At 50.1% G+C, this 15,411-nt stretch overlaps 1 protein-coding gene across 2 annotated transcripts in view; it reads left to right on the top strand.

Annotated features, from left to right (window-relative positions):
* The first annotated feature begins 7,027 nt into the window (after positions 1 to 7,027).
* SPAG6 (sperm associated antigen 6) overlaps positions 7,028 to 15,411 on the top strand; it is a 34,923-nt gene continuing 26,539 nt past the window's right edge. The window contains exons 1-2 of one of the 2 annotated variants that reach the window (XM_061351781.1): positions 7,028 to 7,160; positions 7,266 to 7,361. In XM_061351781.1, the coding sequence (XP_061207765.1) occupies positions 7,136 to 7,160; positions 7,266 to 7,361 (121 nt within the window). In that variant the 5' untranslated portion in view covers positions 7,028 to 7,135. Of the gene's footprint in view, positions 7,161 to 7,265; positions 7,362 to 7,777; positions 7,905 to 15,411 lie in introns of those variants that run through there. The other variant, XM_061351772.1, reaches the window with a different exon arrangement.

Genomic DNA, 15,411 nt, shown 5'->3' with positions numbered 1-15,411 from the left:
CAACTTTCGGTCTCAGCGGTTTTGGGGATGGGACATTTGTGTTTAACAGTGATGATGTGGGATTTAAAAAAAAATAAAAATGGAAAAAGGTCAGTAACGGGTGAAGCACGAAGGACACGTAATTCCCGTGGAAGACGGAGGTTTTCCCGGCCGGGGGTGGGCAGGGAACAGGACTTCCATTCCCGGGCTCTACTGCGGAGCCGCGGGCACACCGGGCAGGACAGCAGCGGCCGCGGGGAGGCCGCGAGTGGCTGCGCCGGGGGTGGGCAGTGGCTGCGGGGTGCGAGGGGCCCCGCCGCCGGGACGTGGGGCAGCCACCTCCCGCGGAAGGCCGGCGGGGAGCTGCGGTACGACCGCGCTTCGCTGCACGCTGCCTACCAGCGGGGAAGAGGGAGGCACGGAACTGCCGCTCGGCCCAGCCAGAGCCACGGACCGGACCTGGTCCCCGCCGGTGGCCCCCGCGGACAGCTCCGCTACCGACCCAGCTCCGCGCCCCCCGCCGCCGCCCGGGCAGAGGCCATCTTGCGCCTGCGCAGCTCTCCCGCCTCGCGCCCGCGGAACTTCCCCGCGCACCCCGTTCGAATCTGGCGGCGCGCAGGGACCCCCTGGGCGCTCCGCACTGCACCGCGCAACGCCGCTCCCCGCCGCGCCCACCGCGCAGCGCTGCCACAGCCGCCTCCGCCGACGCGGGAAACCGCGGCCGGGTGCGGCGCCCCTCTTCGCCGCCGGGTCGGGCCGGGCCGGGCCGGGCCGGGCCGGGCAGGGGGGAGGCGGGCAAGCCCGGCTGGGTGCACGCCCGGCTGCCACCGCCCTCCGCCGAGGCGTAGCTCCCGCACCGCCCTGCTCTCCCATCTGCTTTCCCTCCCCCATCCTGCCCCTGGGGTGGGTGCTGCAGCGAGCCCGGATATTTGGGGATGTGCGCAACGGGAAGGGGGCACAGGGACATGACTTTCCGGCATTCCCGCTCCAGCTGCGGGGCGCTGCAATTCCATGTCCGCGCCCGCCCTGCCGCAGGGACCCGGCCTCCCTTTGAGGCCGTCCGGCCCCAGTCTTTCCCCCTGGCATGGTGTGGCCCAGGGGCGCTCCTACACCCTCAACACCCCGTCCGGAGAGGTGACAGGGCCGCGGTAGCCGTTTGGCGCCTGTGTTTCCGTGGCACGCAGTGGAGTATCGCACCTCGTCTCGACAGACAAAGGGCTGCATGTTCCCCATCGCCGGGGAAAGGCAGATGCGTTCCCCGCGCCGGTGCTCTCAACGGTGTGGCTGGTGAATATTCCCCAGGGAGAGGCCCGTTGAGGTCTCCCAGTGGCGGGGAGGCACTTCTACAGCAGCGGAGGCGGCCCGCGCCCCTTCCCCCTCCGCGTCTGGCGCCGGGCTCCGGCCGCCGGTGTCTTTCGCACGCCGCATCCCCGGCGGCAGAGGCCGAGGTCGGGAGGTGCCGCCCCGCATCCCGGGGCCTCCGCAAAGCGCGGAGCTCCTGGGCGGCCCTTGCTCACTCCTCCCTCGGCATGTGCTGGGGATGCTCGAGAAGTGCCTCGTCGACGAGGCATTCTCTGATCTGTGAGACAGCGGCGTTGTGCCAAAGATCCTGCGGTTGTTGGAGGCCTCTGAATTGGACTGATCCTAAATAAAAATACACAGGAAGAAAAAAAAAAAAAGAACACACCCCAAAATAAAACAAAACAAAAAATACCCCAAAACAACCTTGTACACACAACCCAAAAACTTCAAATGGGAAATACGATAAAAAATCCCCAAGCAAACACCAAACCCAACCAAAACAAAAACAAAAAAAAACCCCAAACAAACACCAAAACCCAAAGCAATGGGAAAGCGGTGCTGCAAGGGGAGGTGTTGGCACAGTCAACGTGTTGGGGCGCTCACTGAGTGACGCCCCTGAGAGGCAGATCTCGCTGCGCGGGGTGCGGAGCTTATGCGCACTCTCTGCGGGTTCCCGGAGCCAGTAGCCCGCGGGCAGTGCTTGGCTGCGCAGGGCACGGAGCCGCCGCCCGCCCGGGCCACCGTGTGCTCTGGTGCCGCCGGCCGGGACGTGTCCCATGCGGAGGGATGGGGTTTGGTCTCTAGGCTGGGTGGGCTGGTTACGGAGAGCGAAGGGCTGCGCCTGGATCCTCGGGGAACACCGGGCTGGGGCGCTGGTCCCGGGCGGGCGGGCAGGGAGAGCCCCGGGGCACGGCATCAGCAGGAGCCGGCGGAGGCGAGGCAGGCGCTCGGCGCCGAGAGGGATGCCTACAAGCCACGGGCTGCCATTTTGTCTGTTTTACGTGGGCTGCCTTTCCCCTCTCCAGGAGCGCCGTGCGCGGCGGTGGCAGCAGCGCCCGCCCTTGCCCAGCCCTTGCCCGGCCGCCACCCAGGAGGCAGACCGGGAATTCAGGAGGGGTCCCCCCGGGAGAACGGCCGCCGGCCCCTGCCTCCCCGGCCCTGGCGCTTTCCCTGCCACCTCCGCCCTAGGTGCTCAGGGTTTGCAGGCTGTTCAGCTGATTTGTTGCTAATAGCAACCACACGACAGCGATTTGCAGCCTTTTCTGCTGCCAGTGCCTCTCGTTACACCTTCTTCTGCAGAGCGGGGACCGTCCTCTGGCTGCGGCGTGTCCCCACCCCTCCAGCCGCCGCAGCCGGGGACAATGACGGGGCGGGAGGACGGGGCGGCCGCGGCTCCGCCGGGCAGTGCGCAAACTGGGGCCTTCCCCATCAAGAGCTAAACACTGGACAGCTCCAGCCCTCTCTTAGCCGCGGCCGCGCAGGCTCCGCGTACTTCGCATTGTCTGGCAGCATTGTTGTGAGCTACCAGCGCCCGCAACCCTGCCGGCGAGGGGGGAGAGCGCTGCTGGGTTTACATATGTAGATATGGGCAGCGTTCAGCGCCAAGCCCACACACACCCTCCCCCGGAGCAGCAGACACAAAGGAAGACCTCTTTCCTTTCAAGTGCCCGGAATAAATTAAGCTCCGGCTTTCAGTTTTGGAACGTCCCAAAAAATATTTGTCTATTTATTTATTTATTTTTCTTAATGGCACTGCACAAGCGCTGACGGTTCCGTAGGAAACCAGAGGTGTAACCATATGCACGTGGTAAAAAGGGCTCAGCACTATCAGCTCGTATTTCCTGGTCCCATCCTACAAGTCAACCTGAAACGTTTTGCCCTTTTCCACTTTATTGATCCCTTGTAATTTTTGTTCTGCCTTTGCCTAGTGCAATGGCGACGCACCAAATCTCCACTAGCCAAGTCTCTACCGTTTGCATGCTTACGGTTACAGATTTCTGAAGTGAAGAGGAAGTCCTCTTTCTAGCGCGTTTGAAGTGCCTCGACGTTCCTGTCTTCGCCTCACAGAACTAATTTATTCTACAGGAAGGTCTCACAAACTAAACTCTCCGCCGAAGCTCTGGAAAGGGGACCCCAGAACAGAGTGAGACGCTGGAACCCAGAGCAAAAAACCAAGGAACAAGAGAGGGGACTCTCCATTGCTGGGTCCCTCTGACAGAACTAAAATCAGGTAACGGCAAAGACGAACTAAAATTTTAAAATTAAATTATTCAAGGATTCAAATAATACACAGCAGTAGGGGCTATACATGGAGATGGAGATCCCTCCTTCAGTACACTCCCTTTGAGAGAGCACTTCGGTTCCCGCATACCATTCACTTCCACTAACCTCTCCACACTCCACCTGCCCTCTTTCAGCAGCCTGTCGCCTTCGCCTCCGAGCCGCGGAGCCAGCAGAGGAGTTTCCACCAAACGCGCTCCGTCCTGGAAGCACCGGGTTAAACCTTGGACAATTTGCCAGGCTTGTTGCAACTGAAGGAGACACTCCAGGGGCAGATCGGGAGCCGCAGCGCAGTGCCGATGGGGGCGGGGAGCGGCCGGGGGGGCTCCAGGCCGGCTGTTCCCCAGCACCGACGGGCTGTCCCGGCGGGGTTCCGCAGCCGGTGTGGAAGCCGCCACGCCAAGACGCGGGAAGACCTCACCTTTTGACTGGCATCGCTGAGCTTCTAGCAGCAGAGGAGCAGCCGCGGCTTGGCTGTGGGATACGGCGGGGCATGAGCTGTCGGGGGCAGAGAGAGGGACCCTGCCCCTGCCGCCCAGCGCCCTTGCTTCCCCAGGAACCAGAGCCACCTGTTGCCTTGACCCGCGGGGCCGGACCAAGCCAGGACAGCCCGTGGGAAACCCCCCGGCACTCCTCACTCCCCCAAAAAAACTCGAGGAGCAACTTCGCCCTTTACCGACTTGGGGACAGTGATGCTTTCCCGCCCGTTAGGAGCGTATTGCCGTGTGAATCAACACCCACCAGAAAGCGAAGGCACGTTATTAATTTGGATATTTGTTGCCTAATCCTCTAGTCTCCGGTTTATTTTTTAAGCTGACGTGTGCAGTAACGCGGTCGTTACTAACACCACCCGCCTGAGGATACAGGTTTCCTACTAATGAGCACCCCAGCAGCGGGCAATGAAGTCTGACAAGTACGTCATTTCCATAAAGGAGTTTCCGTCTTCAGTACTTTTGCGAGAACCGGTGACATTTCTCTAGACCACATTTGCATGCTGTTTATTCCTTATTATTATTATTAACCATGTGAACAGAACCTCAGTATCAAGCAACGAAATGTGACAGCAAGTTTTGGAGGTACTCAGGGTGCGTTTTGTTGTTTCACTTATGGGAACATTAGACTTAATGAGACAGATAAATCAATTTATTTGTAATCGACACATCTGCTTTTTTAACCCCCCCAAAACTCTGGGAGTAATTCATCACCGTTTGTTTATTTTTTTATTTAACTTAAGAACAGAAATAAGTATAAAGAAATGTGTTTAACAGCTGTTCCCTTCTCAAATACACATGGTGATAATTTCCCAAAATATTTTCTGTGGCAAACGACCTTCTCACCAACCTGATTTAATTTGTCTTATTTATTTGTAAAGAACGGCACATCGCCTGCTTGGTTTTTTCCTCCAAGAGAGGGTTTTTCCCGCATTAAATACTCCTGGAAACACATGGCTCACTTCATTCCCCGGTACTGTTTGGGTCAACCCCCCCTCTCCTCAACTGAGGATCCCCGGAGGTGATTTATGAAAATGAGGCGTCTTTCTTACACTTTCACAAACTTTTAAAATGTAACTTCAGCCTTTCAGCTTTAAGGTGTGAGACAGAACTTTGTGCTGACTATGAAATAATATGTGTGTATCGTGTCAGCCACCTGATTTTGTACATTTGGAGCTTTGCAGAACAAAATAGCAGCCTGTGAAATCATGAAGCACTGTGCGGTGGAGGGGTGGCTTCAGAAAGGGACATTTTTTTATTGAATAGTAACTCTGGGTTTCCCTCTGAGCAGCCTGATCTATAGCAGACCTAACCAGTAACTTCATTCACAAATATCCCGCTTCTTGGGAATCGCCCTCAAAAGATACTGGAGGAGATGGAGAGTCTATTTCCATTCAAATCCTGACCACCCTGATTTCAGTTTTCAGTCCCACCATTTGCATTAGTTGCCACACAGACCTCCAAGGTTGGGTTTACTCATACATAAACCACGCCTTGGCCGACCGGTTGTGAAGGGAATTATTCGTAAACTGTCCTCAGAGTGGGAGGCACCAAGGTGGGGATAGAGGAAGGCAGCGCCTGGCTTATCTGCCAGAATGATGCTCTGATGAAAAACAGCACAGTACAAAATCCTGCTGTGGTGCAAAGGAGCCGCCAGTACCTGTGCTTGTCAAAGCCAGGGGACTGCTGCCGGGCCGCCCCACAGTGCCGCTACCCCTGCGCAGGCAGCGCAAAAAGGACCTTCCTGCGCTGCGCGGATGGATGCGCGGGGCACGGGGTAAGCTGCGCCTTCCCCTCCAGCGGGGCCGCGGCTTCTCCGCGGTGCTTGCACCGCAGCTCCAGCCCACGGGTTCGTCCCTGCGCTCCGCGGGCGCTCCGCGTGGTGAGTTTATTCCCCGTGCGGCGTGAAAAACTCCGGCGTGGGCCGGAGCGGCGGCATAAAGTAATAGTGGGGATTCCCGAGGAAGAGTTTCAGGGTGGAAAGAAACAGAGAGAGAAAGAGACAGAGGAAAAGAGAGAGAGAAAAAAGAGGAGAGAGAGAGAGAGAGAAAGAGGAGAGAGAGATAAAAAGAGACAGAAAGAAAGAGACAAAGAGACAGAAAGAGAGAGAGAAAGAAAGAAAAAGAGGAAGAAAGACAGAAAGGAAAAATTAAAATCAAAGGACCCCCTCCCCGAGGAACTAATGCGCAGCGGCGTGCGGAGGGGACAGCTCCGGGAGCCCAGCGGCCGCACTTATTTTTATTTTCTCCTCCTTATTATTTCTCCCTCACCGAGGGGTCGGACGGGGAGCAGGAGCCGGGCTGGGGGACCCCGGCGTGGGGCTCATCTGGGATGACGGGGCTCTCCCGCCCCCCCCTTGGCGAGCTGCGCAGCAGCGGAGCGGCACAAAGCAGCTATCGGGACCGCGGAGCATCGCGGCACCGGGGTCCGAGGAGTGGCTGCCTGCGCAGGGCGTGCAGGGCAGCGGGGACCCCCTCGGACCCTGTCCCGTCGAGGAGCACCGGTGGGGCGGCCGTGGCGCCACTCCGTGATACCATCGGGGGCGGCCAGGCCCCAGTCCTGCAGCCAGTCCCCGCCTGCTCCGCGCTGCCGGGACGCGGACATACGGCAGCGGCAGGCCGTGGGGGGTGAAACCCTGCGGGGATGTCAGCCCTGTCCCGTCCCCAGCCCCGTCCCGCGGGCTCTGCCCGTGTCTTCCCCCGCTGCGCTCCCGTCAGAGCAGCGGCTCCTTCACACGTTCTCATCTGCACCCACGGACGCACTGTCCGTCGTGGGGTGTGCACAGGCCGTTCGGGTGTGCCACAGCGGCCGAAGTCTTCTCGCTGCAAACACCCGCGCCCCGATGTTTAACACACGGGTGCTGCCCCTCGCCCGCCGCGCAAACGCTACCAGTACCCGCAAGGCTGCGCGCCCGCGGAGCGCTGTCGGGGCTGCACGCGACGGGCGGGCGCGCTGACGTCACAGGCGGCGTGGCCGCGGTCCCGCCTCTCCCCCCGCGGCGCGACTTCCGTCCGGTTTCCAGGGCAACGAGTACACAGAGTGTGGCCGTGCGCGGGTGCGCAGCCTGTTGTGTCGCTGCCGCCATGAGCCAGCGGCAGATCCTGCAAGGTAGGCCGGGGCGGCGGGGCCGGGGCTGGACCGGGGCTGGACCGGGGCTGGACCGGGGCTGGCGGGACGGTCACTAACCGAGTGCCCCGGCGCTGCCGCCCGCAGTTTTCGAGCAGTACCAGCGCGCCCGGACGCAGTTCGTGCAGGCGGTGGCTGAGTTCGCCGCCCGGCCGCAGAACATCGACACCCTCCAAAATGCAGGTACGCGCCCGCTCCCCTTCCTTTTCGCCAACCGAGAGCCGGCTTCCGCGTCCCAGCGCCGCTGCGTAACGCTCGACGGCCGGGAAGGGCGAGTGCGGCAGGGGCTGGCCCGGGACTGCGGGGCTGTCCGGAGTGAGCCCCTGGTTTTCTTTCCCGTGTTCTCTTCCCCGCCAGGCTGGCTGCTTAGTTTTCCAGAGGCTTGTTCCCAATAGGATTTGGCTGTCCCCCGGCTTCGCGGTGCGAGGCTGGGCTTGCTGAGTCCCCTGCGGCGCCGTGGGGAGGTTGCCTTAGGCTCGTCCGTGAGCTGTCGAGCGCGGCTAGTCCCGCTTGTGTGCGGAGTTATGCCTGTGTTTTCTGTTCTGTGTTTCTGAGGTAGATGTCTCTGGCTGTGATCTCATAACTTATTTCTATTTCAGGGAAATTTTCTCCGTATAACCCACTTAATGTACTTTCTTGTGCTTCCAATACAGCTTTATGTGAAGCGTAGAAAACGGAATTCCCACTGCAGCCAGCACGACTTGTCTAGGAAAGCTTGCTTTAGAAGTAACTGTTTTTATACTGGCTTTATAAGTTGTTCCTGAATTCTTCAGTGCTTTTCGCTAGCAGATTTGCTGTGTTGAAAAAGGGAGCCGCTTTTGTTATATTGCTGTCGTGGGATGTCGTGAACCAAATTGAGCATTTTTAGAAACAGGAGCTGCGGGAGCAATTCTGCCAGCTGCTGTGCTGCTGGCATCTGGTAGACCCACTCTGCTTGACCAAAGTTCCTGAGGTTTAAAGAGGAAAAAACTGCTCAGTAACTGATTACCTGAAAGACAGTTTGAAAAAGTGCTGTAAATCAGTAGTTCTTTTACCGTATGGTATTCATGAATTGATTATGTTTTGGTTTGTCTTGATTTTGTTTCTAATTCTTGTTTCCCAAATCTAGTAAAGCTGTCAGTCTTTTCTGAGATACAATGGGATCAAGCAAACAAACAAAAGAAACGAAATCGTGTAAATGCTTTCAACTTTTTGTTGTTGTATTTACAGCTGTTTATTAAAATGGTTTTATGGAAAATCTGTTACTTAAGTTCTTGTTAAAGAAACATTTGCTTTGATTATGGGAGTGACATGTTGACACCAGGCCTCTTGCATTAGCTTGTTGTGCCTCTTGGTATTTTTTAGTGAGTTAATGCCCCTTCTTTAGTTTATACAAATGAGCTCTGTTTACCCAAGGGACATCTTGGCCATAGGAATAATTTATGCCTCATTTGTAAGAAGAGGTCCCTCTGTGTCCCTTAACAGTTCTGGTTTTAGCTACTGACAGAGATCCCATTTAGGCAGGCTTCTTAGCTTCACTGTTTTTAAAAATGCAGAAAGTCTCTTACTTAAAGAAAGCAAGCAAAGTGCCAAGCTAACTTTAATTATGTTGTATTTCTTCTTAAAATAATTATTTGATGTAATCTGGTTGGTAGCTCCACCTCAGAACTGATTCATTGCTTGTACAGAAGAAATCATCAGTTCAGAGGCCTGAAACTTTTTTCTGGGCACAGCTGGTGTTGGTTTGAAGGTTAACTGTACAAGGATCAGGCTCTGGGGTAGTAATGTGGAAATGTGCATTTGTGTAGGTTGCCATCCTTCTTGGCTCATTCTGGTATTGAGCTGCTTTTTTGTAGGCTTTAGCTTTTCCGATGTTAGAGAAGAGGGCAATGTCTGAATTTTGCAGCCTTTCCTATTACAACTTGTTTGAATGCTTGAGGCCCACAAATATTTTAGTGTCTTCCCTAACCTGTGCCTTTAAAACTGATTCATAGTTATATAATTAAAATGATGGCTGTTAGTTTTGACCTTTTCTAGATACAGGTTTTAAAGCCTCCTCCTAATTAAATGTTATTAAGTGGCTTTTAAAATCCCCTACCAAATAAAACCTCATTTGATGTTTGGTTTTTTTTTTAAGCACTTAACCAAATATTTCAAGACGTTGTCTAGCAGGCTACTGGCATGCCTTTTATGGTCTTGATCCAATGAGCTCTGGAGCAATGATTTGAGAAAGAAGTATGTCTGTCTATGCATGCGTTTCCGTATAAACCCTTATATAAAAGGGTTGGGGGCTTGTTTCTTCTTCTGGTAAAGAAAGTTAGGTATCCCTTAGGGAGATGGCTGTATTAAGAAGATGCAGAAAGTCGTTGCCTGCTGTCATCTTCTATTAGCTGTAGGAGTTAGTGTCATCTCCCTGGCTCTTTGGTTAGATCTCAGAGATTGTCAGGATTTAGTCTTCTTCTGGCTGGAGCAGAAGTCAAGATTACAGTGACTTGAATTTAAACAAAATTGAGCCCTTAAAATGTACTGTACTGTTGTATTACTTGCCTTGGTTTGTATTCCTAGAATATGTGGGATTCAGACTGGTAGCAGTGAGAGATCAGTGCTCAAGGAATAAACTGTTTGGTCACATTTATAGAAGTCCTTTTGATAAATACTTAATATCTTATAAGGAAAGTAAATACTAGTTTGAGACCTTGTGCTTTGTGGAGGTGCCTCTGGACACCACGCTAACATCATGGAAGATGGAAGTGTGTTTAAAAAAACCAGTTCTTTACTACACTGTAAGCCCTGCTTCTATGGTATTAAACCAGGTACAAGCAGTGGTATTGTTTCAAATTAGGAGATGGCAGATGGCAACATGGAGGGGAACAAGTGGCCAGGATCAGAGGTGGGAGTTTCTTATGCTGGCTTGGCTGTTGAGAACCTTTGAGGTACCATTATTGTGGAGACTCCTATGACCTGTAAGGAGGGGGAACTGACAAGCTAGAAAGAAGGTCAGAGAGGGCCAACAGGAAGCCCACCTTTTCCCAGAGCATCTCTCTTCTGAGGCTTCTGTATCTCATCAAGCTCTGGAGCTGCCTTTCCAACTGAGCAGAAATCCCCTTAATAAGTGGTTGTAACCAGGGAACTGGAATCTGGCCCCGGGCTTTGACAAGTTTACAGGGCACTGGTGCTTTCTGCTGAGGAATGTCCTGGGGGATGTGTGCCTAGGAGCTCAACAGTTTTCTCTTGGCAGGGAAGTGCAAGGAATGATCAGAGAAATTCTGTTGTCAGAACTCATTCCCGGGTGTTTTCCAGCTCTGTGGTTAGGTTGTTCTTTATGGTGGGATACTACCACGAATAATCATCACAGGGTTTGTTGTTTCAATGTCTAATTAATGGATACTTAAAAAAATAAATCTCCAAAACTCCTGAAGTTTTTCTGTTTAGTGAATACTTACTTGGAACAAAGACAGACAATTAATTTATCAAATCTCATTTCTGGAGAGCTGCTGACTAATGGCAGAAGCTACTTTGATAGTAATGGTTTTAAACATAGTCTTTAAAAATAAATATATTAATTTGGCAGCTACAGCTTAGGAAGTTTGGTACTGGAATGCATTATTGAGCTCCACACCCCCTCACTCTTCTGAAATTTAAAAGCATAGGAACAGACTATTTTCAGTTATAATGGCAGATGAACTTGAGCTCTCTTTCTTGTCAGGTTCTGTTTGTAGAAGATGTAGGAGAAAATCTGGCTGGTTCCAATAGATTTCTAAGAGTGGAAGTCACTGGGGGTCTAATTCTCCTTTATTCATCTGCATTGTGAAGTGCAGCACTCTGTAAATAATAGTTCCTTTGAAATAGCATTTTGTTTTGATAATTTTTAGAGGCATTTACAATTCAACATTAATAAATGTATCACAAGAAGACTTGAATTACTTCTGAATGTTCATTTTTGTATTTTCTCATAGTATGAATTAGGTTTTTATTTATTTTGCATTAGAGCTTGTGATAGGCTTGTTGCTTTTAATTTGTAAGTTATTTAAGGATACTGTTGGGAGTAAGAAGCAGTTTAGTGTTGGAACTTAGCCTTTGACTTTAAAGATGTTACAGGATTGGCTCTTTAACCTCTTTCTTTGGGCTGATCACATTCTTAAGTGTCATGACTATGGAAGTCACAGGGAAAGCTGAGTCTTGAATGTGGAAAAAGAGATTTGGAGCTGTGGGATCTAGCAGCCTGTGTGTCACAATGGGACCTTACCTGTGTTTGTTTCTCATTGCTGCTGGGGTATCTTTATCATCTTGGGCAGGTAACTTCAACTTCTGTTCCTCTGCCTTACCTACTTAAGGTGGGGCTCTATGAAAGCTCCAGAGTGTCAGTGTAAAGGAAGACCCTTTCCCAGTGAATCTATTCCACCTATCCTCCCATTCTGTCAGCTCACAACCCTGAGCCCAGGTCTGCTTTCCTTTCTGCCTGGTGTGGTTACTTTTAAGGCCTTGCACCCCAGCACAACAAGCTATGTTTCAGGACTGAGTCTTCTCCTCCTCTTTTACCTTTGGGCATCTTCTCCTGTTTCTGTTCCTCACAATCTGCATTGGCAAGAGGGTATAGCCTGGGGGCAGGGCTAAACCACAAACCCTGGTGGCATGGCAGATTTACCTACTTCATGGTTGGTTTTATGCAGGTAAAAGATGATGTCTTGAGCACTGGTTCTCTCCCAGCTTCAGAGCTATTCTACTGGTCACAGGTTTTAAAAGCTGTATTTCCAAATCTTTACAGTGGTTTGAGGAGTTGTTTTTGAGACAAGATGATTCAAATTTATTTCCCTCATCCAACTACACTGAGTGTTTTTGCTCATGCTTTTCTCAACCTCTCTTCCATATTATAAGTGTATCTATTTTGAGCATGACAGTTGGACACTTGGCCCTGTGTAAGGAGGATCAGACTCTGGGAACAGATTTCAGAACATAATTCCGTATTTTAAATTATATGGAAGAATGTGCTGTGGTAGGACAGTGCTTTGTAGAAAGCCTGCTGGGAACACAGGGTGCTTTAGTGGGAGAAGTGGGAGAGACACATGCAATGTAGCATGAAAGGCAAAAGGAGCTGTAGTAGATCAAGCGAGGAGAGTGGCTTTTCCCAAGGCTTGAGGACATGGTGGTATGTGATGAAAGGAAGAGGGAACCTGTATATTGAGAAAAGTACCAGGGAGATGACAAAGAAAAGGTAAAAGTAGCTAAAGCTGGAGGACTGGCTTTTACTGTAAGTCAACTGAAAGCTCAGCTGCTCCAGAATTGCTCTTCTTCTCTGCCTCCTGGCCTGTTTGGAAGAGATTTCTGAGTAAAAATTCAAAGCCAGTATTTGTTAGGAACTTCAGTCTCATCTTAGCAAGTGGTCATTAAAAAGAAGCAGCTCCTTGTGACCACATTGGTTTTGGTGTGTCTGTGGATTGTGTGGTGGATGAGGGGCATTTTCAGAAACTTGGTACTCTTGGAGCAGGATTAGTTCTTCTTCATTAATGCAGAAACAGTGGGAAAATATCAGCCAGATCATCTTGTAAGGAGGAACAACTTGCTGCTCCTCTATCCTTCCAGAAGTCTCCAGTCCCACTGTCAAACTGAATCTGCATTATGTCCAACCCATCTGGTAATTGCTGTATGAACTACTTGATTACCCAGGGTCTCTGTTACCAAGTGGTGTTTATGTTGCCTTTGATATTTGAATGATTGTAGTTGTGTTGTGCATGGAACCGTCGCAGTGAGGAGTCCTTTCTTGGGGTGAGTCACACTTGCAGAGCATGTACTTGAGGCGTGCATACTGCATCATCTCAGGAAGAGGCTGTGTCAAAAGGAGTGTGAAAGTTTTCTCTCGCTGTTTTTCTGGGAAATCTGTTTTAAGTCTTCTGCTTAAAACTCACAGCTGTGTGGCTTGTAGGAAAGGGTGGTTGATAGATGAAGATAAGGAGTTGGGGTGAGGCAGAAAAAAATTTCCATTTTATTTCCTTGCTAAATCAGCTGAATTTGATATCAGGAGCCCTCACGAATCAAGGTGAATGATGAATGTTTGGGTGCTAATGGTAAGCTTGGTGAATGTTCTTAGTGTAACAGGTAGCACACAAAAATGAAAAGACAACATTGTATTTGGTCTATAGCATAAATTAGAAGGACAGCATCTTCAAGATAAGTGTATCCAGAGGCAACACTAGGTAAAATTACTTTTTTCCACATTTACATTTTAAAGCAGAAATAAATCTTGTTTTTAAAGAAGGAGAATAGGATAGGAGTGGTCGTCTTCAGGTTCAGACATGGAGAGAATTTCAGATGTAGAGTGACATTTCTCTGACTGGTGACTATTCATGTTTGACAAGGGTTTGGCAAGAGTAAGAGGAGGAGGATAGAGTGATTCTGTGTGACTTCCAGGTGGTTTTCCCTAAGAAATCAAAATGACCAATGAAGATGGCTATCTCCAGAATAGTGACTCTTTGTTTGGCTACTGGAACTTGGAATGAAAAAAGTTGGAGCCTGCCACTGCCTCGAGTGGATTTTTTTCCAGATAGGCAGCAGCCAGCACTTGCTTGCTAAAAAGAAGTGCATGAGGCCTGTGCACAGCAGTTCCACTTCAGAAGTGTGTGTTAAGGGTGATTCAGCTCCTAAAGTGTGTCTTTCTTTGAAATAAATCTGGGTGGGAAACTGAGGATGGAAAGTGGAATCATTCCTTGCCCAAGGTCAGTCAAGTTTCTGTGATGCAAGAGGGTATTTGGCAGTAATTCTTTCTTACTCTGAGTTGCTAGTGGGAACTCTTCCAAAACAAATCTAGTCCAGTGGTGTAAGTGCCTTATTTTGTAGTTTAGTTTCTGTGTTGTTGCCTTTGAATTAGTTAATGAACTTCTTACTTCTATCACAACAGACTTATTCAGAAGAAGGCCAAAGAGTTCTCCTAAAGGTTTCAGCATCAAGACACTGCTACTCCCTGCTCTGTATGGCCCTGTTCACTTGAGAGAATGGTGGAAGTAAAAGGAAGTTGTTGGAAGGTTCTTACCTATTTTCCTGCTCTAAGACAATGTTAAATGTATTTGAATTTAACTGAAAATGCCAATAGGAATCTTGGCTTGGACTTCTTTGGAAAAGGGGGTTAGACTTTGCTGCAGACAGGATAGTCAAAAGAAAGGAAAAGATCAAATAGAGCAGCTCACCAAAACCAGCTGTGTCTGGGAGAAAGAGCTGGGTCGGGCCCAGGACAGGAAAGCCTCCTCCTGTGTCAGGCATGTCTGTCCTTTCCAGCACTATCTTCAAAAGTGACAGAAGGAAGAGTGAACATCTTGTTTTTCGTATAGGTGTTTTAGTGGAGACCATATAGTCTCTAGGGTAGCTGTTTTCACATTCTCAGAATTGTTTGTTTTTTTCTAAGTGCTGTAAAGAAAGAAATACTAAGTTTGCTGAAGATGAAAAAATCATGATAATGGTGAAAACTCAGGCAGTTGGTCTTGCAGAGAAGTCAGGTAATGGATAGCATCTCAATGCAGAGAAAGAAACTGGTTTTAGGGAAGGTGGGAAGCTGAGGTAGAAGCTTTTAATTATATTCAATGCACAAGCGTAATCTAGGCCTATACACATCTCTCAATTCTTGGTTAATCTGATGTCTCTATAAGGCTTGTATAGTAACAGGAATTGAGTTTTGTTTTTTTCTTGGGTTTTTTTTTTGTTACTCCAAAGCTGTTGTCATGATAACTATTTATTTACTATCTTTTCTCACATTCAGGCATCACTATAAGAAAATATAGTCTCCTTAAGGATCTGCACAGTTTCTATTATTTCTAAACCTTTTCCATCCATTTACTGGTTAGGGGTTTTTTTAACCCTGTTTTTAGCATCTTGTGTCTTTTCTCCAAACAGTAACTACTATTTCATTTTTCATCTCTTTCCTCACCTTCAGTTTCATCAGCTAAAATAATTAGCAATAGCATGTTTTGTGCTGGCACTTAAATGTCATCACCAAGCTCTACATGGTTTATATTACCATGAAATGAGTGGTATTGGTCATGGGGAGGCTTGCTGCTTAGAAGCATTTTCAGGCTCAAGGCTTTTTAGCTTATTCTGAAAGTGAAATCTGTATCAGCTAATCTTGAAAACGCATATTATATAAATCTTGTATTTAGGACAACTCAAAACATATGTGTGTGTAAGCTTTCTTAAATGTGGTTTTACATTTCTGCGGTGTCTAGGTATGTCATGCAGGCCAGAAACTTGTCATGTGGTCTGGATCTAGCTC

The sequence above is a fragment of the Neopsephotus bourkii genome, unplaced genomic scaffold (genome assembly GCF_033783945.1).
Source record: "Neopsephotus bourkii isolate Nb327-2 ecotype Australia unplaced genomic scaffold, CSIRO-AGI_Nbou_v1 NB_53, whole genome shotgun sequence".
In the NCBI taxonomy this organism is placed as follows: domain Eukaryota; kingdom Metazoa; phylum Chordata; class Aves; order Psittaciformes; family Psittacidae; genus Neopsephotus; species Neopsephotus bourkii.
The sequence above is the reverse complement of the archived record's forward strand: the minus strand, read 5'-3'. Positions and strand labels throughout refer to the sequence as shown.